Here is a 22,649-nt window from a genome sequence, read left to right as displayed (position 1 = left end):
CAAAATATAAAGGGGAACACTGTAATTTTATTTTTGAGTCGTCCATGAGGTGCTGAACAAAACCTTGTTCTAGATTGTGCACCTTGTGTATTCAGTTCAGTGATACCTCTATATACAAGATTGAAGTGTTCCCGGTCCAAGCTTGTATCTAGAATTGCTTGTATCCCGAGCTTGTTTTCCCGATACATAATAACTAAAAACATATTACTGTAATTTGTTCCTGGCCTCCCTAAAGCATTGAAGCTAACCCAAAATAGCTATAAAACACATCATCCTGATGACTAAAAATACATTAAAATAGTTATTGAAATTGAAAGTACAGTAATGGGATAAATAAGATGATAAAATGGCTCTAATCTAGTGTGATGAAAGAGAGAGGCAGAGAGACAAAGAAGAACAATGAAGGCCTGACCCGAACATAATGATTGACATTTTAAGCCTGTATCGTGTTGGGGTTGTGTCAGGCTCGGATTTAGGCTTACCTCTGATCACAAGTGTGCAGGATCGGATCTGGATGGCAGGAAACGTACGTGATAACAAGGAAGAGCTAATGCTGTTGACGAGCGGTCTCAAGCACTCGGCCCTCTAGTGGTAGCATGTAGGAATGTGCAAAGCTTGGATTTTCTCTCGTATGTCAGGCAAGATTCACGTTCAAATAACATCTGGTCTTTGGAATGTCTCGTATCTCTAGCAGCTTGTCTGTCGAGTAACCAATGTATATTTTTTATTCTATAGTTTTTGTCTACACCTTAAAGTGAGATGGCTTAAATATTTTATGGGGCAACGGTTTTTATAGTATTGGATTGTTGAAACTTTCTTTTTTTACGTCAGATTTTACTTCATGTAGAGCACATTCTATGTGACGATTGCTCTTTTAAACTGTTCTTTTAAAATGTTTAGCTTTTTAAATTGCATTGACTCATAAATTGTAGGTATTATGTATAATGCAAAGGTCTCAAACTCACGGCACAGGGAGCAATTTCAGCCCCCGGGGTGACAGTTTGAGGCCGACGTCTTCAGGAAAGTTTGATGTAAGCGCAGCCCACGTGAATTATGGATTCTTTTATTACTGATCGAGTGATTGATTTTCTTATTGATTCTTAATGTTTTTTTCTATTTTTAGATTCTGTGAAGAAATTTTGAAATATATTTGAGAAAAGTGAAGTGTTTCTATTTGAGCTTTTCCCTGTGGAATACCCCATTTGGCCCAATCTCACCCGGACCCTTTTTCCCTCCCAGTGAAAAGAGTTCGAGACCCCTGGTATAATGCGTTTGGCAATTTCGCACTCTGAACTAGATTCAACAAATCAAACAGAATGAGCTGCTTTAATATCATTAAATTGATGTCTTAGGTGTGTTTTGGGGGGGACTACCCATAGGCTTCCCTTTTACTTTCGACATCACCATGTTAAAGGAGCTGTTCAGAATTGTATTTGATGCGGCCATCTCCTGGCTTAAATATGGATTGCAGCGTCTTTCAAGCTGCCTGTTTACGAGGATTTGTTAGACGCCCTCGAATAAACTCTCTATTTTCATATTTTTTGGTTGGCAATTGTGCTCTACTTAAAGCGAGCTTTTCTTTACCTTCACCATTTTAATACTACAATAACAAATGGAAAGAAAAAATACGTCAACCTCCAGTATTACCCCCCCATTCCCTTAATAATGTATTCCGAGCTTTCCTAAAAGTAAGATAAAAGCAGATAGGCACAGCAGAAAAAAAGAAATATATGGGCTCTTTGAAACAGAATTTAGCAGAGAAAATATTCTACTTTCAACTTTCTAAGGACACCTTAAACAACGCGCTTAACCTTTAAACAAAGACCAAAACAATTTACTAGTCGCAGTATACCTGCAAAAAATGTTTTTGTAAAATTTGATCTCGAACACTAAATTGCTAAACTCAATTTTAAAAATGTTTAACTTCATATTTTAGAGATGAAGAAGCATTCTAAAAACAAATAGATAACATTAACTTAAAAGAATAGCCTTCAACCTTTGGCAGTTTGTCAAGATTATATAATGAACCAACAGTTTCACAACAATTTTGACCCCATACATGTAAATTAAAAAATAAAACAAAAAAAGTTTTGATTGTGCCTATTTTTTTTACGTATTTTTCATGAAAAGGTGCAGTTGGCGTTCTCGAATCCAGCACAGATCCACTTGTTAGTGAAACGTTTGTAGCCCTCAGCTTCAATCAGGTTGCTTCCTGAAATGAAACATTAACACCACATAAACACATCATTGAAATTATTTTTGAAAAATGAAAAACATCCTGTTCACAGAAAAAGGCTGATTATTAGACATTACTGTCTGTGTTGCTAAAAAAACGTTGCTATGTCCAACCAATTAGAGGTTGCACAAATCCTGTGTTATTGTGCCAAGAAAGCTTTACATTTTATTAGGTAAAGAAATCGCTCCATGTCTAATTACTTTGGTCACCATTCTCTGATCATGTTGACATGCCAACACACAGGGCAAAAACACTAAAAAAAAGATTAAATAAATACATATAATGGATAAACACATATGTCAAGTCAAGTTATGTTTATTTTTATAGCCCTTAATCACAAACAGTCTCGAAGGGCTGCACAGACCACAAATTATTGCAAACTACAGACTATTGTTACACCATCCCCTGATCTATATAACAAATGAAAGCATATAGATTCGAAAAAAAAAACACCCTCAAATAAATAAAGCAATTAATATCTAAAAACAAATAAATGAATGATTTTAGAAATTTTAATAGTGCTACAATATATTTTTTTCTCATGTGTTCTCGAGGTATTGGATTCGAGACTGTATCAGTGGTTACAAAAATAAAATCAATAACATGTTTCCTCCCTGCTCCTTCTCCAATTTTTTTAATCCAATTCGCCCCGCTACTCAAAATATTTACCCACCCCTGGAATAGGAGAATACAATGGTTACATAAAGAGTCACAAATACTGCAGAGTGCCTCTGAGAGTACACCTGCCTTCTCCTGCACACATGAACTAACCGTTCATCAGATTCTGGAGGCTGCAGAAGTTGGTGCTATCCGCAGGATCTTTGGGGCTCTCCGACATTCCCTCTCCCTGTACGACATGATGGTTTTCATCAGCGAGTAAAGAAATATTTGGTATCCAGGTTTGGATGGTTGAGGTGCGTCTTGGGTAAGTAAAGCCTGGTAACGCCCATCCCTCTCAAGGCTGACCGATATTTTCAAATAGTATACAGTTATGAAACAAAAAATCGAAGTCTCAATGAATTGAATGACACAAACATAGAAAAAAAAGTTAGATTTGTTGCATTTCATGTAAAATTATGATTGATCCCACTTTTGATTTCTGCAGTTTGAGCATTTGAGACAAAAGTAAACAACAATTATAGTCCATCCCAGGGATGTTTTTGTTGTTATCATTAGAATGCAGTTTCAAAATCGAGTATTACAAATATAAAATTAATCTATCTTGTTTTCCGCACTATTAGGCGCACTGAATTATAAGGCGTACCCCCAAACAATAGTCTTTTGTCATGTACTGTATTTTTCATAACATTAGTGCGGATACATATTATGTATTTATGCCACCCATAAAACATTGTATGGGGTTTGGGTTTTTTAAGGGTTATTGTTCTATCTTCGTTATTCATTATCCATTATCCGTTATAGGTCAGTTCATAATACGCTACAAAGCCTAGGAGCCGGGACACTTAGGCCCAATCCCATTTCTCTCACTCGGCCCCGAGAACCCTCCAGTGAGGTCCCTCGATAGAGGAGTGCCCTCATCGAGTGGAGTGCAAAGTGGAAAAGGTTTGGACAAGACTTGCAAGGTTCCACCCCTGTCCAGGAGATGGCGGTAATATTAATTGGCTGTAGACCTTAGTGACGTGTAGGCCTACGTCACATGTAAACAACTCGAGTCTCAACGTAGTGTGTCAGTTGGAGAGTTCGTGCAACGTTAAAAATGCCCGCTACAGCTGTGTTATTACCGATTGCGTGAAAGCTCATCATCTTTTCCGTGTCTCCAATCAACGGAGGAGAAATGTGCTATACTGAAGACAGCTTTGGCGCTATGTAGTGCTGATTCATCTTTACAAGGTACGTACACTCATTAAAAAAAATGACCCGTTCGGTCAAATACAGTAAGAGTTAACATACAATGCACGTTCACATAATACCCTATGTTTGTGTAGACATAAATGGCAATCTACTTATTAGTATCTTAATGCCATTTTATGACATATAGTAGGGGTTTTGAATGTGTGACATGACGAAAAGTAAACAAACACAAGAACAGTCCACCTGACCCTTAAGCTGACATAATATCGTCACCAAACTTCCCTGTACGACCCAAAAACCTTAGTTCATAAGGAATTTAATTCAAAAGAGTTGTCATTGGATATAAAAAAGGTCATTTCAACATTTTTTCATGATGCTTACATCACAGTTAAAGCGGTCTTTTTCTTTTCTATGCCCACTTTTATGTCTAAATTGTTATCTATTGTGTTCCAGAGTGGCTGTCCCATAAGCGTGGACAGGTTGGACAGGAATGTTCCCATCCTGTGCTTATGGTTGGATGTGGAGTCAGAACTCATTCAGGACTTAAGGTTGAGCAAGAAGGTTAGGTTATGTGGGCCCTGCATGAGCTGCTAAAGAGGGAACAGGGCCGTGGCTGGAGGTCCTGATCTACGTGTACTGGCTGGCCCACGCTCTGTCCTACCGTGTGGTGTCACGGGTCTTCAGGGTTCCCAGGTCCACCGTACAAAGAATTGTCCACAGTTAATATGGAATAAATTGCCCAAAAGCCATATTTAGGCTCTTTAAGTCAGACCCACATTTGCATTATGTGCTTTTCTGCATTACTATTCAATAAACATCTTCATTTTGAGTAACACCTTGGTGGTTTATTTCATAATGATGTGAGATACTGTGTGTGAACTATGTGACTGTTGGAAAGAAAACAACTACAAATCACTCCAGCTTAAATAATAGTTTACTTTCAGAAAAACAAACTCACATTGGGCCAAAATACATAATAGTAAATAATGTGTCACAAATTTTAACAAAAATATACCAATACTTCCATGAAGCTGGAAAACACAAACTGGAACTTCATTGAGTTCTTAATAAAAAAAACAATATTATCCTTTTATAAAACAAAGGGAAACATTGCAGAGATGTCACTGTTCTGGAAATTTGTCCACGAGCTTCCCAAAAAGGACGGGAACCGCTCAGTTTTGGCCACAGTTTCTTCGAGCCTTTTCCTCACTCCGGCAGACTCCGCTTTCAAAAAGTCAAGGAGTGTATCGTGCTTCCTTTTTTTTCTGGGTGATTTGGGGTTTGGCGCCGGATTAGAAGGTGCCAACGACGTGCCCGGTGGTGTGGATGGCGTGGTAGCTGTGATGGTGACCAGCTCTTCCACGGGACGTTCTACAGTGGCCTTTAGGTTGGGTGGAAAAAACAAGAATTACTTAATGCTGATGTATTGTACAAAAACAACTGAGTATAGGATGCTCAGCAAGTTGATGTGAGACAGGAAATTATAGGATGTGTTCTGGATAATTATTTGATAGTGAATAGATACACAAAATTGACATGTTATTCTTATGGCTGTATGAGCCTTCTATTGGCCAGCATCACATATGCTTTAGAATTGTCTCCACATTTGGACAACATTTTGAGAAGGTAATTAGTTTACTTAATATGTGTTTACAGAGAAGGCAGTGGACTATGTGATAGTAGTTTGTTTCAACTGTATTTCCACGTGAAATTCGGAGACATTACTCATAATGCATGATGAAAACTAATGCATTCTGATCTCACATGAAAGAATCATATTGTAAATAAAACACGACACCCGAAATTGTGTGCAGTAAACAAGCGCTTATGTTCAGAACGGTATTCTGACTATGCTCCTTTAGCGACTGGCCATGTACAGTAGATGTAAAAGGACGACTCGTTTAAGATAAAAACAGGGATGGGCTGAACCGTGATTTTCTGCCCAGTTATCCTACTTTAAAGTTTGTAGCGTGAAGATTTTTTTTTGCCAGCTCCCTTGGTAGATTAGTGCACTTCGTAAAGTAGCGATTTTGCAATGTTCGTGTTTTAACGCGAAAATACGATTTTCTATTGCATTTACGTCTAACTAAGATATCTCAATACATTTTGTTGCAAATACATGCGTGGTTGTGGAAAACTACTTACATTTGTGCGGTTCCTTTCCGGGCATGTTTGTTGATATTGAGAATTCGCAAAGCCTTCTGGGTAGTCACTTCGCCGCCAAGTGAGGTCGAGAGCCCCCTCGGTCTTGAAGTGGCTACGACATGGTTTGAGGGCACTTCTGCCTCGGTCTTGAGAGTATCGGGACACACCCCATTTTCACGTGAACGCGCAAACCGAGTGACTAGGGCACATAGCGAGTGAAAGTGCGAAGAATGGGACTCAGCCTTACTCTCAGCCAAAAGGCCAAGCTAAGGTCCTAGCCCTAAAGCCTTGCTACGATCATTGCGAAAGCACCATTCCCGGAGGTACTGCAATTCCAGGCCGATTCCCCACATGCCGAGTCATCTGTAATTTTTCAGTTGGCTGGTGACATCTTAACACTAGAACATCAGTGGTACCGTATACAATAGGAATCCAAACATTTACCTTCTAGTGGTATGGAATACGTACGAAAAGGCATCAGCACTTATCAGATCATCAAACTATTTCTACTCATGGTGCCACAACATTTGACTTGTCCATTTTGTCCTGCATTCTGATGGGGGAAACCATCCCTCCACTTCTTCAACTGTGCGTCAATGACCTCTCGTTTTAATATGTAGGAGTACATAAAGAGCTTGTATAGTATTTTGTTGAAAGACTTTGTTTTCTCTATTCTCTAACATTCATTGGGGAGGAAGTGGATAAACTGTTTAACCTGCAATAATGTGATACAATCGAATTCCTTGTTGTATGTCATTTGTACCACAAGTGGTCGAGTGTTGGGTGGAGTGATGCCACTCTCACCGTCATTACGCGGATTCGATTTCTGTTGCATGCAATGTCTTGTGATTTAGGTCTGTGATGTCGATTCATTCAGTCAATGTTCAAACACAATATTATAATAACACCTAGTATGGAAACACATAACTATAAATACTGTATGCATTTCCATTCGTATCCACTGTATTTTGCGTAATACAGTATAAGGCGCATTGGGTTGTATGAGTGTTACTATCCGGAAAGTATGGCACAATAAATAACAAAAACATAAGGAAAATATCCAGTTAATGGCATTTTTCTCCATTGAGGTCGCCATTGTTTTGAGACCAGGGTGGGAAGTCGAGGTATATGATCTTTCTTTTTCGACTTCGCAACTGGGATTTTGGAGTTTAAAGGGGCGCTCCCATGCTGGCATCCTGGTGCAAAGCAAAAATTACAACTCCCCTTAAATGTAACATTAGAATAACGGTCTGTATTATTTCACCATCTGATATTGCTGTTTGAAATAGTGCAACGGGGGCCAAAAAGCACGATGAAGGATATAGACTTTAGAGACTCAAAGTGATCAAAACACAGACTTACTCCTTTCATACTTTTGCCCAGCCTTTTTGAGGTTTTTGGGTACCCGTAGCAGGAAGATGGCAGACAATCATGTCAATTATCTTTAGACGAGGCTCGTGTTATCCAAATCCAAAAGTATTTTTTATAACACTTTTCAGACACAGAAAAGTAACGTAAAATAAATGCAAATTTCTCGACTCCCATGTGTTTTTAAAAAAAATCCAAGTTTGCACGATCATGTGTTTTTCCCTATTATTTAAATCAATATTGTTTTTGTTCACGAACGAGGGTTGTTTACCACTAGAAGGCATCAAATAATACACACTATACTTTCAACAGTTATGCCGATGTCAGATCACATCTACATATCCAATAGATATCTTTTTAGACGGCTTGAAATTTCTACCAAGCGTAAATTACGTACCGTCACTTTGCAAATGGTGGATTGCTCCAGAAGAAACTGCAACTCGTTGACCTTTTTCGTCTTGGGAGACGTGTGTGTGGCCGCTATCGAGTACGGAGCAGTTGACACGAGCTGCAACAAAGTCGGAATTCACAAAGTTAGAATTAACATTGTCTATTTTTTCACCCTTGGCATAGTGTGGTGCGTCACCATTTTTGGCATTATCGTGCATTCTTTTTTAATGAATACCGTACATAGTTGTACGGTTTTAAATCTCCAAGTCCAACCACATAGTCAAGATTCTGGTTATTTTAGGAAGTATAAAAAATGACTCAACAATCTAACTTCAGTTAAACATTGTATGTTGGAGAAGATCAAAATGATAACATTACATAGAACTTGAATGTCTGGTTTGTTTAGTCTAGCAGAAGTATAAAGTTAAGATCAATGGGTGGATGTTTCTGGGTGCCAAGAGGAAGCTTCTTCTTGTTAATTAACAGTAGCTTATTTTCTAACTCGATGAAATAGAGCAGTCTGATTTTTTTTTCAAATGTGAACTGAACCAATTTAGATTATCAGGATGAATCCTCTTTAGAGTTTCACTTGGAATCTTAGCAAGACTCTTATCAGGTTGATGGGATAGTTACTTGGAGAAAAAAAAGATGAAAACATACTTTCAGTTCTGTCGTGGAGAAATGTCAATTTCCTTGCTTGTATTCAGTGGAATAAACTAGCTGAGAGGCGGCTCTGTTAAGTATAGATCTCGATCTAACAATATTCACGCACTGCATCTTGTAACATGCAGTGGAAAATTTTGTTTAGTTCCTTCTGTGAGTGCTCTTCATTTTTGTATCTTTTATCTCTCACCACAAAAACGATTATAAAAGCCAATTGGCTGCTTCAGGGTGACAAATGAACACACAACAGTACTCAATTTGCATGTAGCTGGAAGACTGACAAAACAAGTATGATATGCAATAGTTTTCAAAACTATTCAATCCCCGCTGTAAATCAGTGTTTTCGTGAGTTTGACATTCATTTCTCATATTGTTTACTATTTGTTTTTTTTTTACTCTGTGCGCGTCCGTGTGTGTGTGTGTGTGTGTGTGTGTGTGCTGTTTGGTTACAGAGATGAAGAAAATGGGGTGTGAGTGATACGAGAGATTGGGAATAGTGTGTTTACAACTATGGTTAACTTTGTTGTTATTGTTGCTATTGTTATATCATAACTGTTACTTTTAATATTATTGCTATTGTTGTGACTATCATTGGTGCCGCAGTGATGTTTGGTGACTAGTGGCATTATGATGTTGAGGGATGGGTACTATGAAGATTAGTGTATAAAATATGTAGCTATTGTTATTGTTATAATTATTGATATCTGACCTATATAATATGTATATCCATGGGACTTTGTTGTATTAGACACAAGAGGAGAAGAGGATATGTAAAATGTATTTAATAGGGAAGATGAAGGAATAGGGAAAATAAGCATCTGAGGCGTGTTCAGGAGAGTGAGTGATTGCTATCGCGAGCTATCGTTAGCTTCTGAACGGCCAGTGATTATTGAGCGCTCGCGTGCCCGAGTAATCACGGGAGAAAGACCGCTTACTTTGATTTCCAACATGGCGTCGACAGTGCAGAAGATGGAGGATCTCACCCTGACGAGTGCTGTTGGCGATGTAATATATCGTCTTACATTGCCTGGTAATGTTTGTGAACAATGCAAGACAGGTATGACCCTTCCACTGCGTTTAGGATAACCTTAACTGTGTCAATATGCGAACTGTCGTTCATATCAGCCAACTCGCTCAAAGCAAGCTGTAGAACGAAATCCATTGTACTGTCGTCGGCCATTTTGGATCAGTAAGGCAATCACAGTGAGCGATTACAACCGTTCAGCAGTGCGCGGCAAGCGATTAACAAGAGACTACATGTCTGATCACTCTCCTGAACACGCCTCTGCTTCTTACTACCCTTTTTCAAACATGTTATGTAACATTATTTTGTTGTTGGGTCATTGATTTTGTCCTGTTTTTAATTTTAGTGTTCAAAATAAAGTTTTCATTCATTAGTTTATATGTATATCCATCCATTATCTACACCGCTTATCCTCAGTAGGTTCGCAGGGGTGCTGGAGCCCATCCCAGCTGTCTTTGGGAAGTGGGCAGGAGACACCCTAATATGGTTGCCAGCCAGTCTCAGTTTGCATTGTGGTAATTAAAAAGTCTACGTGAATATGGGGACACTGCTGTTAGACTAGATTTAGGTATGAAATCTATCTATTTATCCATCCATCCATTACATGCACCGCTTTTCCTCAGTAGGGTCGCTGGAGCCCATCCCAGCAATCTTCAGGCAGTGGGCAGGGGAGACCCTGAATTGGTTGCCAGCCAGTCACAGGGCACACAGAGACAGACAAGTCACTCGCTCATTCACACCTAGAGACAATTTGGACCGGCCAATTAACCTGATATGCATGTTTTTGGAATGTGCAAGGAAACCCAGGCAAGCACGGGGAGAATGTGCAAACTCCACACAGGAGTTAGAGCCCAACCCAGGTATCTCCAGGCAGTGGGCAGGGGACCCCTGAACTGGTTGCCAGCCAGTCTATATATATATATATATATATATATATATATGTATATAAAACGGAAATCAGTGCCTATCTTTACAAAGCAGAAATCTTGGGGTTGTGAGGTTACACTTCCGAAATATTTCGGTGTTAGTGTGGTGGAAGAGTGTAGCCTGCAAGAAACCTTTATCAAAAGGATGAGGAGTTGTCGCACAGGGCTTAGCAGGAAGACACCGCCTATCCAACCCCTAACCAAACAACTCAAAGAGGCCCCGGCAGCACCACGGCATGCCATTCGCAACGGTGCTCGCCTGAGAGACGGAGCCCAGACAAACATCGCCGGGACGACCAGCCGCCCCCCGCCCTGTGGCAAGCGATAAAGCCCAGGCAGTTCAAATTACCCCCTACCAGCCCCATCTAACCTCACCTCGTCTATCCCCCTTTCAGCCACTAAAACCATCCCTAAGCCACTCCCAGTCCACCCACCCAGCACCACCCATTCACACCGCTGTGGTCGTACTGGAGTTATCCCATCCCCCTCACCCAAAAATGCATTGTCTGGTGCTGTATAATACCCGAGGTGAGAGATAGAAAAAAATCCCCAGATGACAGCTCTGACGACAGGGGATTGTATTCAGGATTGATCCCAGACAACAATGATGGCTTATTTGCAAAAGCTCCCAAGCTCAGCCCCCTGCAGAGTCCAAAACACAAACATAGTTGACTCTAGTATGCCAAAAACCTTGAGGACACACCATAAGGGTTTTGGGATGCCTGTCTCTGGAAGAATCAGACGGGAAAATAAATGTCAAACTTGACTTGTGGGAGTTGAATTATTTTAAACACAACTGTAATGTGTTGGAAGTATAAACAGTAGAAAGGAAGGACTAACTATGGGGAAGGAAGGAAGGAAGGAAGGAAGGAAGGAAGGAAGGAAGGAAGGAAGGAAGGAAGGAAGGAAGGAAGGAAGGAAGGAAGGAAGGAAGGAAGGAAGGAAGGAAGGAAGGAAGGAAGTTTGGAGGGAAGGAAGGAAGGAAGGAAGTTTGGAGGGAAGGAAGGAAGGAAGGAAGGAAGGAAGGAAGGAAGGAAGGAAGGAAGGAAGTTTGGAGGGAAGGAAGGCTGGAGGTTTGGAAGGCATGAAGGAAGGAAGGAAACTTGAACACTGCTTCTTTCGCCACTGCTGGCCACTAGATGTTGATGACCCAAAATTTGCTGAGCAAAGAAATATTCCTATAGTTGCATGACTATCTGTTTATAGCTGACTCAAAGGGTTGTTGAGTATAACTAAAAAATGAGTGAGTTAAGGATTTTTTTTGGTTCTGACTTCATATGAGCAAATCTCTCCTGCGTCGAGACAGCTTTGTTGGATTTGCCAAGCCTTGATCTGCTTGACCAACGTTCCTTGAACTTCTTCACAGGGGATGCCAAACAACCTGCAAAGAACAACACAAACACACCCTGTAATGACAATCTGAAATGTTACACACGGAGATTAAAAACAGGGATGAGCGAGTTTGGCACCATTACCAGTTATCCATCTAGAGCCAATATCAGGCCATTTTCAGAATACTGTAATCCTACTCTCAAATGCCATCATCATCTGACGGCAGCAACTCAAGATATTTTTGGAATGTACAGTATTTCAATTATAAATGCATAATTTTATAAAGAAAAGATGCAAAATACTTAAAATACTGAAGCATCTGTTTAAAGTCATTTTAGGAAATTTACTGTATATTTGCTATTTTGCTTTAAATGTCTTTGTTTTGACGGGCATTTCATCCATCAAAAGGATTCATGTTAATGGCACTTAATATTGATATCATTGAGTATTGAAGAATTAAATGTTAACAAGAGTGATATCAAAATGATCAATTCAGAAATGTATGTACCGGTACACTTAACGATGAAACTACCAAAGCTTATACTGTTGATCCCCTTTGAGGTACACTAAAACATCTTTGTGACTGACCACTATTGCTCTATCTATTTCCTAAAATATCCATGTTGTTTGCCTATGATGGGATGGTTGGGTTTTTATCCATACCCATCGTGTGTCTTGGTTTGAGCTATCTTCTGCAATCAGCAATATCAAAACAATAAATTCCTGCAATATTTCAGCTGATTTGTTGAGAACACAGACTGTATGACAATTTTTTCAATTACATTTTGTAAGATAAAGACATTTATTACAATATTCATTTTTTTTTGTGACAGTACTCTATATTGCCCATTGAAAGACTGCATAAAATAAGCCCCCCCACCACCCACTCCCAAAATTGGTTTTAGTCTTTTATTTAATCACTATATATGTTTATAAAGTACAGTTAAAATACAAAAATATAATATATAGGTATATATATATATAGATATATCAAATTGATATCAAAATGATCAACTCAGAAATGTGCGATCTTGAGAGCTTGCAAATAATATATATATATATGTATATATATATATATATATATATATATATATATATATATACTGTACACACGAATACACAAAGACACATTTGTATCTACAGTTCTCCCTCACTATGATAATCACTATAATATACTTTTCACAGTTACGCTATTTCACAGATTTGCATCATGCATTGTGTTTTGCATTCTGATTGGCTAAAGTCTTTCCAATTGTTATTTGACGTTACAGTAAATATTCAAACACAAAAAAAATGTTTACACTGTACAGTATTGTAATTTGTTAAACAAATGCTTGAACCTCTGAAATGGAATGCAGATCATTTCATCGTTCTTTGGCTTCAAAGTATATCAGAGTATGAAGGATTTTATTTATTTGACTACAAGGGATTTTATACAATTTTATACAAGTTACATTTATTGAATGCAATGAAGATTTTTCACAGAGAAGGCTTAAGGTCAATGACAGGTCTTGCCGTTCCGAATGCGAATGTTTTGTTTAGTTCTGTTGATAACAGAATTCTGTTGCAGGTGGCGGGCGATGTTTGGAGGACAAAGTCCTGATGACGTAGAAAGCGCTTGTTGTTGTTTTGAGTTTCTCCAGACGAGGTGGCGACGAGGTTGAGCCCACATGGGTGTTCCTGGCCCGCCCATGGAGGTGGCCGACACGCCGGCTTTGGAGGAAGGCGTGGGCAGAGTAAGGACTTCAGAAGATCGATCACGAGGGACAATCGAGAAAGAGCGACAATAATTCGGCTAATTCGATGGAGTTCACTTAGTTTATTATTTAAGAAATTAAATATGCCCCAGTGTGGAAATGCTGGTCTCTTGCCCATATTTTCCCAAAAAGAAACGAGCATGCATTGTTGGGTGAAGGATGGTTATGTTTAGTTAATGGAGTCAGATAACTAATTCGAACAATTTGGTAAACGATTCATTTTTATTAGTTTAATTCCCAACAAGTATCTAATTGTATAATTGTAAAAAAAAGAAAATGAAGGTTTGTACTTCATGGATTCTGTCTGTCAAGAGTTCTTTTCAGAGCGTAACCATTGCGATAAACAAGGGAGTACTGGTTGGTGAAGGAACATTCGATGCGTGAGTGTTTGAGTAACGAGCATTGACATTGAAAATCGTAGAATCGGTACAACTGGAAATGATGTGTAAAAGAATATGGCACAATGAATGAAGAGTAGCACGGCAGGATATAAATCAGGAATATTCAGGAAAGAAAAAACAAAGAAATAATCTCACCACTTGATTTTGCACTGTGCTGTGGCAAAGGCTAACGAGATGCTGAGCGTTGCTCCCAGAAAAGCAGCAAAGAATCTGACGTGCATCTTTAAAGAGTGTTGACCACAAACAAGACTGAGTTGCCTGCTCCTCTGCTTCTGTCCGCTGAAAGTGATGAGAAAACTTAAACCGGTCATTTGTAGAAGCATTGCTGCAGAGGGCCATCCCAAATGAATTATCACAGGCTGGGACATGTGATAATGACACTCGTGTAGAGTATTAGGAGTGCCACCTTAAGATTACAACAAGCACGGTAATTTATGTTATTTTTTAATACTAAAAATAATTCAATGTACCTTTTGATTATTTTGGTTGCTGTTCACGCTGTTTATTGATGTTTATTTTACTTGACGGTTTGGGAGCGTTACTGAAAATCAGCGATTAATTACAGTTACTTGTTAATTACGGACACCAAAAAGTAGCGCGTTACTCTGAAAGTAACGATCTAGTTACAAATCACAGTATACACTCGTATTGAAGCCGACCCCCCAAAACTGTTTCAAAACATCCGCATTATGAAAGAGATACAACAAAATGTGTACACCAACCAGTGAAGGCGGTGAAGCCTTCGTCTTTCTTGCCTTGTGCGATCTCGAGAGCTTGCAAATAAATACCTAGCCGAGACACTCCATCTCAATACTGTCTTTGGGCTTCAAAACACTCCAAGATCTCCACCTCTATTTCTGGGTACTGTCCAAGACCATTTTTCTCCAGGCAAAGTGTACTGCAAGACATGGGTTTCAACTCGGTCCTGTTCCTGTTGGTATTTACTGTCCGCTATTGTTCCCGTTTATTTTGTCCTGTTAAATTTCAGTTTCCAGTTTCGTCTATTTTTGTCCTGTTTATTATTTTCTCCAGTTTTCCTTCCCGTCTAGTTTGTCCTGTTTATTTTCACTATCCATTTTCGATGTCTATCCTGTCCGGAATCGACCTCATCTGTCCGATATCAACTTGGGCAATTGGTATCGATCTCGTCAGCCTCTGGCTTCCTATCATTTCACCCCAGACTGCTGCCTAATGTGCATGACTCCCCATTTTCCCGTAAAATAAAGGCTTGTCTGAGTAACGTTTGGTTCCTGATCCTGTTCCGGTTCTTGACATTAACAAATAAGATACCAAACTTCAGCACACTTTTACCTTAAAGTCTTTTCTCTGAACTGAGATGAAAATGTTATTTTAAATGTCTTTTTGCGTGGACCCAAGTGACGGGAAGCAGGAACTAAGGCAGTGGTGCTCAAAATAAGGATAGTGTTTAATAACATAAGCAGGAACAAAGTAACGGACAAATGAAGGCCCCCGAAACAAAATCCAACTTCATAACATCCAAACAAAAAAAAAAAGACCTAACCAGAAATTGAAATGCAATGAGGGATGGTTAGGAACAGATGTGGGGAGATTGGGCACGGGTGTGTCCTAACCCACTCCCACTTTGCGACATCTGGGGGAGGTTGCCGAGCCGGATTCAAAAACATGGGCAGGGAACCCCTGAACTGCTGTTTTAATGACTAGTTTCGGGGTTTATACAGGTGCTTGAAATCCTTGTAAACGCTTGAACTTTAATGTTGTGTTTTCAAGGATTGTAAATTGCTTGTATTTAGGGTGAAGAACTTAGTAATAGTTTACCTTGTTCCCATACTTCTCAACAAGTCTGCTTAGAGATGACGCTGACACTGCCCTCTAGTAGCTTTGCGTTGCCATTGCTTTCTTCTTCCCTCACGACTAACGACAGCTGGCATTAGTTTGTATGGTGTTGCCCCCAAAATGTCGCGCCTAATTGGACAGGTGAATGGTCCACTTAAACTGGGCATTAGAAATGTGTATTAGTGCTAGGTTTCAGTTTTGGACCTTTATTATGGGCCATATAAAAAATTAAGTTTGTGTTTCCCAGTATTACATTGTAATAGGAAGAAATTCCTGCAACTGAAAATGTAAGCTACATATTAGTGTCATTTTTACCCAACACCTATATAGGGAGTTATTTGTCTCAAAAATATTTACTCAGGCATTGTTCAGATCCACCAATATATTCGCGAAACCGTATGTCTTGATAAATGCACATACAAGATTAAAAACCGCATATGTAAATCGCATATATATTTGTGGCCCTGCAAAATAAATTATAATGGAACTGGAGAAATTAGAAAATTAGCTATGAAAATCCTTTAAAAGTGCTTGGATTTGGCCATGCATTACAGTAGATGACTCTGCTCGTTTTAGGTAACATTTAGTTATTTCACTGAAAAAAATAATAATTGAATGAAATGAGAATATGTAGTTTGCAGTGTTAAGTGTATGAAAGAGTGACTCACACTGTCAAATGCATCACTTAGCACTGTTTTAATTATATCCTAATGACAAATCAGTAGAACGAAAATAACAATTAACAGTTTTTATGCACATTATAAAAAAAGCAACCTCCCAAAAGTATTATCTTGTAACTCACTTTACCGGCAGAACTTGTTTTATCATCCTATCTTTAAAAGCTCAAACGATTTAGAATAAAGCGACAAACACTACCTAGTGTTGTTGAATCATCACCTGTCGGGACAAAGAATAACAATACTGTACACTTGACAAAACTGAATTCCGCTTCCTGGTAGAGAGCAAAAGCGGCCAGAGCAGCTCGGGGCGAGCAGCAAGGAATATTTTCCAAAGACTGATTTCATTTATTTATTTATTTTTTTTTTTTTGTGAGACGACTTTCTCTTCATAATGCGACTTTTGATCCTGTTGGTGGTGTCTTTGACTTCTTGTGCTGGACAAACAGGTGAGCAAATTCAACTTGTGTACCCATCTTTACCTTATCAGTGATAACAAGAAGAAAAGCAAAAACCGATTGTGTCTGAAAACTTAAAAGTGAAAATATTTTTTACTTATTGCAGCCCCTCCCTCATCCACTATTGGGCCGACCATGAACACAACAATTCCAACGTCAAATACTAACGCCTCAATTATTTATCTACCTGGCAAGTGTTTTCTTTATTAAACAATGCCCAAAATAGCGTTTCAATGAATTATTCTAAAAGTGCAAAGGATGTTTCTGTTTTGGTATGCAGTTACGTCCATTTTGGAGCTGAGAGTCAAGTCCAAGATCGACCTAAATGGCACGGAAACAAAACCCTTGTTCGAAAAGGTAACTCAAAGAGACTATGGTACACCTGAGTATTGTAATCCTAAACCGTTGCAGTCATGTTTTAATTGGACAGTTTGTATTATTTGACAACAAGATGTCACTGTAGGGTGTCGTGCAACCAAAAACGAGCGCAAGGAAGCAACAGAGACTTAAATTGATAAGAATGCATCATTTAAAAAATTTGGGTCGGGTCTAAAATGACAATCATTACGTTCGGGTTGGGCCGGGGTTTTCTCCTCTTGCCTTTTTTGAAAAATGCTAAGCCTCTCAATATTTTTTGTATTTTTTTTCTGAGTCGCATGATGGTGGATCTGCACAATGGATGCATGAGACGGGGACTGAATCCATCGTGCGGATCCTCCATTGTGCAACACAAAGAAAAAGAAACAAAAAACTTGAAGGGTGAATGATTAAAAATAATATCAATTATAATAAGGTAAGTGATATCAAAGCCCTGCCCTCATAAATAAAATATGAAAATTCAGATTTTTATCAAGCCCTCAAATCAAATTAATTAGTCTGGTTAGGGCTGGGTCGGGGTTTGATACCCTCAGGCCTGAGTCAGATCAGCTGAATTTTTAGGCCCGATATTACCAGTAAGTGAGTTACATGTTATGTAAAATGAAAGCTAATTTTTCATCTTATGAGTTTTTTTTAAAAAACATGTTTATTTGATAGTGGATATATTTTTGCTTATTGTTCAAATCAATATTGTTTTTTTAAAAGAATGATTTTTTTTCTACAATGTTACGATGAATAACACACACTGTTCCTTGACCAACCTAAAAAGCATTTCATGACGCATCAAAAGAACATGTTAGGTTGGGCAAAAAAAAAAGAATAGTGCTTTATAGTCACCGAGTGCTTTATAGTCACTGAGTCGCCGTAGTTTGTTGTTACGTATTGCGGGTGGACCCAAATGCAGGGAAGCATGATCAGATGCAGAAGTGCTTGAAAAGGGCATTGTATTTAATAGGAAAAGGAAGTACAAAGTAACAAACAAGTGGTCACAAAATAAAAAAATGATCAAATAGAAAATACATCTAAAAAATTCACAAACCAGAATGGAACTGGATGGGGATAATGATCATGACCCGACCCAGAGTGCTGTCCAACCAGTCCTTATCTAGTGTTAGTGTAATCAAAAACAGGTGTGGAGAGATTAGTCACAGATGAGTCTTGCTCCTCACACGGTTGGTGCCCTGTGGGGGCCGGTAGCATGTCAGATCCTGACACAATTGCATACAGTGCCCTCTACAGGGAGTGCAGAATTATTAGGCAAGTTGTATTTTTGAGGATTAATTTCATTATTGAACAACAACCATGTTCTTAATGAATCCAAAAGTCTCATTAATATCAAAGCTGAATATTTTGGAAGTTGGAGTGGGGCTTTTTTAGTTTTAGCTATTTTAGGAGGATATCTGTGTGTGCAGGTGACTATTACTGTGCATAATTATTAGGCAACTTAACAAAAAACAAATGTATACCCATTTCAATGATTTATTTTCATCAGGGAAACCAATATAACAGCTCAACATTCACAAATATACATTTCTGACATTCAAAAACAAAACAAAAACAAATCAGTGACCAATATAGCCACCTTTCTTTGCAAGGACACTCAAAAGCCTGCCATCCATGGATTCTGTCAGTGCTTTGATCTGTTCACGATCAACATTGCGTGCAGCAGCAACCACAGCCTCCCAGACACTGTTCAGAGAGGTGTACCGTTTTCCCTCCTTGTAAATCTCACATTTGATGAGGGACCACAGGTTCTCTATGGGGTTCAGATCAGGTGAACAAGGAGGCCATGTCATTAGTTTTTCTTCTTTTAGACCCTTTCTTGCCAGCCACGCTGTGGAGTACTTGGATGCGTGTGATGGAGCGTTGTCCTGCATGAAAATCATGTTTTTCTTGAAGGATGCGGACTTCTTCCTGTACCACTGCTTGAAGAAGGTGTCTTCCAGAAACTGGCAGTAGGACTGGGAGTTGAGCTTGAGTCCATCCTCAACCCGAAAAGGCCCCACAAGCTCATCTTTGATGATACCAGCCCATACCAGTACCCCACCTCCACCTTGCTGGCGTCTGAGGCGGACTGGAGCTCTCTGCCCTTTACCGATCCAGCCACGGGCCCATCCATCTGGCCCATCAAGACTCACTCTCATTTCATCAGTCCATAAAACCTTAGAAAAATCCGTCTTGAGATTTTTCTTGGCCCAGTCTTGACGTTTCAGCTTGTGTGTCTTGTTCAGTGGTGGTCGTTTTTCAGCCTTTCTTACCTTGGCCATGTCTCTGAGTATTGCACACCTTGTGCTTTTGGGCACTCCAGTGATGTTGCAGCTCTGAAATATGGCAAAACTGGTGGCAAGTGGCATCTTGGTAGCTGTACGCTTGACTTTTCTCAGTTCACGGGCAGTTATTTTGCGCCTTGGTTTTTCTACACGCTTCTTGCGACCCTGTTGACTATTTTGAATGTAACGCTTGATTGTTCGATGATCACGCTTCAGAAGCTTGGCAATTTTAAGAGTGCTGCATCCCTCTGCAAGATATCTCACTATTTTTGACTTTTCAGAGCCTGTCAAGTCCCTCTTCTGACCCATTTTGCCAAAGGAAAGGAAGTTGCCTTATAATTATGCACACCTGATATAGGGTGTTGATGTCATTAGACCACACCCCTTCTCATTACAGAGATGCACATCACCTGATATGCTTAATTGGTAGTAGGCTTTCGAGCCTATACAGCTTGGAGTAAGACAACATGCATAAAGAGGATGATGTGGTCAAAATACTCATTTGCCTAATAATTCTGCACTCCCTGTAGTAGTCTAATAAAGTAAACTGTCCCTTAAACTTTCATAATACGACGGGGACCTCAAACTATTATCCGGAAGGACCCAATTGGTCCCCAGGCGGCAGGTTTGGGACCCCTTATTTAGAGCACATGAAATGTATTAGATGTATACTGACAACCTGTTTGAATCATTTGTGTGTTTCAGCTACAAGAGGTCTTAGGACTGGATACTCTTGGATCATTCATCCTTAGAATACACAGAGTTGTAGAGATTTAAAACCTGACGTATTTCTTTTGTTTGCTCGTTTGTTTTTTGCAGCAGCAGAAATTCCGTCCAACTGAACAGTGACTTATTCTGTAAGAGTCTGATAAATGCCCTATCCTTGACTAACCATGTACAGATATTAAAATGCGATAATCCCAATTTTTGGGAGCTGATTTGAAACAAAGCTGACTTATCATACTGACTTATCATAAGATTTTTTTTTAGTATTTACCTCAAGATTAAGTGATGGAATTAGATTTTATGAGCCACACGATTAAATACAATGTCAACATTATTATAACTATTATCATGACTATTGTTTTTGTATTTGTTGTTACTCTTGTTATTATCATTATCCTTATCAACTACATGACTATTCTTATTGTTATAGTTAAATGTTCTTATTGCTGTCATCATTATATTATGCAAATTCATTAAAATCTAGATCTATATTTAGAGACAAAACAATGAGGTAAATAAATATGTTGGCGATGATGGTGAAAACTAAACAAAAACTAGATAAATGGAGATACAATCACATAGAACTTTTAATAAGAACACAAAATAGACATGCCCTGCACAAATTATAGTTAGGGCAGACAAGTGGGAGTTTTGATGCTAGAGGCATCTGGCTCAAGCGCCCACGTTTTGTCTTTTTAATGCATAGATCGGGACTCTCAGCAATGGGTGGTCCTGCTGCTTCCCCCCCTTGCAGCAGATTCAAAAATACTTTGTATGAGGGACAACACACACCATATAACAGTCTATTGTCACCATGAGCACCAATGAGAATTATTATTATTATACAAGATACTCTTGTTATATAATATGCTGAAAATGTATTGTGAGAGCAATGATAATAATGAGGGTGAAAGTAGGGACGTGATGGTGATGATAATTATAGTGATGATAAATTAACGATATTTAAAGAAGTCGAAGGAGATGGGATTAAATGAGCATTTGCTTCTTCCTATCCCTTTTGGGACATGTTACGTTAACATTGTTTTTCTTTGTTTTTTTTACTTGTTGTATGTTCGAAATAAAGTTTAACTAACTCATTTATTCCTTCATTCATTCATTTAACAATTTTGTGCGCACAAATAATTGAATACTGCTCCTTATGAAGACACACTCAGTTTGTATTATATATAGATGTTACTCCTTATGGGCTCTCAATAGGTCTATGTAAATGCAAGCTGCCTCCCCCAATGGATTAGTTTCACATTTGGCTCCGCTCAAATCAATCTTTTTCCCAGTCCGTTACATGTGTGCGAAAGGTAACAGGGTGAGAATTGTTCCTTTGGCAAGTTTAAATTATTTGACTTGGTCACTTTCTCACGTAGGCTGTGGCTGCTTTAGTAGTCCAAGTCGCACTTGGGATGCGCATTCCTGCTAGCTTTGATGTTAAAACGTCTCGCTGATGTTTTCAGAAGATAGAAGCAGTTGGCTGAAATTGGTCTGATCCCTTAACAACTACGGTCATAGTGGCATCATTTTCTGTGGTGTGTCTTGGGCAAGAACAGCCCAGTGGCTCCCATCCCTCTCTAGGCTAAGAAAGCGGGGACCTTTCACAGTTATGCTGTCAAATTTCAAAATGATTTATCCATCAAAACATGTTGAGTCAAAACCTTTTACACTGCGACATGGAGAGGACACTACACTGATGTGTATTTTTTGTCAGGATTAAGCTTTTTTTAGATAGTTTGTCCCTTTTTAATGCAGAAAAAAAAGACTGGTGGTTGTTGAATCTGTACTAATGTCCCTTTCTTTTCTTGTTTGAGTTGCACTGAATTTTGTGAGTAAACTCAAACTCATAATTGCAATAAACATCTTAAAGCCTCATGCTAACCAATTCTTTATTCTTTCATTCATTCATCCATTCATTCAGCCAGGGTGTTGTTCTTGACTTTGTTATGGCCCTTTTATGGTGCGCAAAAAACCCAAAAGAATTTATGTAATTGCACATCCTGTAGCGGTTGATAAGCTTAAGATGAATCTGGGACTGTCCTGTACTTGTTTCGTTTGTTTTGTATATCCCAAATCCTGTTCAAACCAAATTTTGACCCACTAATTGACCTGCCACGCATGTCTTTAGAACCTGGGAGGAAATCAGAGTGCCCTGAGGAAACCCACGGAAGCACAGGGAGGACATGCAAACTTCGCACAGAGAGGCTGGTAGCTGGATTTTAACCTAATATTATGGGATCATAAAAATTGCACCATGTCCCAACC

The 22,649-nt window shown here is 39.0% G+C and overlaps 1 protein-coding gene and 3 long non-coding RNA genes across 4 annotated transcripts; 2 read left to right on the top strand and 2 right to left on the bottom strand.

Moving 5' to 3' along the window:
* Nucleotides 1-7: 7 nt before the first annotated feature.
* Nucleotides 8-14,313, bottom strand: LOC148374344 (uncharacterized). Its single transcript, XM_088335165.1, has 5 exons — nucleotides 14,190-14,313; nucleotides 11,837-11,945; nucleotides 7,959-8,069; nucleotides 3,008-3,083; nucleotides 8-2,212 (listed from the first exon to the last, which is right to left on the bottom strand). Exons 1-5 carry the CDS (start codon nucleotides 14,273-14,275, stop codon nucleotides 2,121-2,123), a joined length of 474 nt encoding a protein of 157 aa, XP_088191291.1. The 5' UTR covers nucleotides 14,276-14,313; the 3' UTR covers nucleotides 8-2,120.
* Nucleotides 3,680-4,881, top strand: LOC148374346 (uncharacterized). Its single transcript, XR_015850433.1, has 2 exons — nucleotides 3,680-4,087; nucleotides 4,502-4,881. It is a non-coding gene; the product is annotated as an uncharacterized LOC148374346 (long non-coding RNA).
* On the bottom strand, nucleotides 4,965-6,493 carry LOC148374345 (uncharacterized). Its single transcript, XR_015850434.1, has 2 exons — nucleotides 6,194-6,493; nucleotides 4,965-5,429 (listed from the first exon to the last, which is right to left on the bottom strand). It is a non-coding gene; the product is annotated as an uncharacterized LOC148374345 (long non-coding RNA).
* Nucleotides 14,314-16,749: 2,436 nt separating the features above from the next.
* On the top strand, nucleotides 16,750-22,265 carry LOC148374343 (uncharacterized). The gene is made up of 4 exons (XR_015850431.1): nucleotides 16,750-16,995; nucleotides 17,111-17,194; nucleotides 17,285-17,361; nucleotides 20,358-22,265. It is a non-coding gene; the product is annotated as an uncharacterized LOC148374343 (long non-coding RNA).
* The last annotated feature ends 384 nt before the right edge of the window (nucleotides 22,266-22,649 follow it).

Source organism: Urocampus carinirostris, chromosome 1 (genome assembly GCF_059441175.1).
Source record: "Urocampus carinirostris isolate Australia breed hairy pipefish chromosome 1, RoL_Ucar_1.0, whole genome shotgun sequence".
Taxonomy (NCBI): Eukaryota; Metazoa; Chordata; class Actinopteri; order Syngnathiformes; family Syngnathidae; genus Urocampus; species Urocampus carinirostris.
Note: the sequence above shows the minus strand (reverse complement) of the source record. Positions and strands in the feature narration are given on the sequence as shown.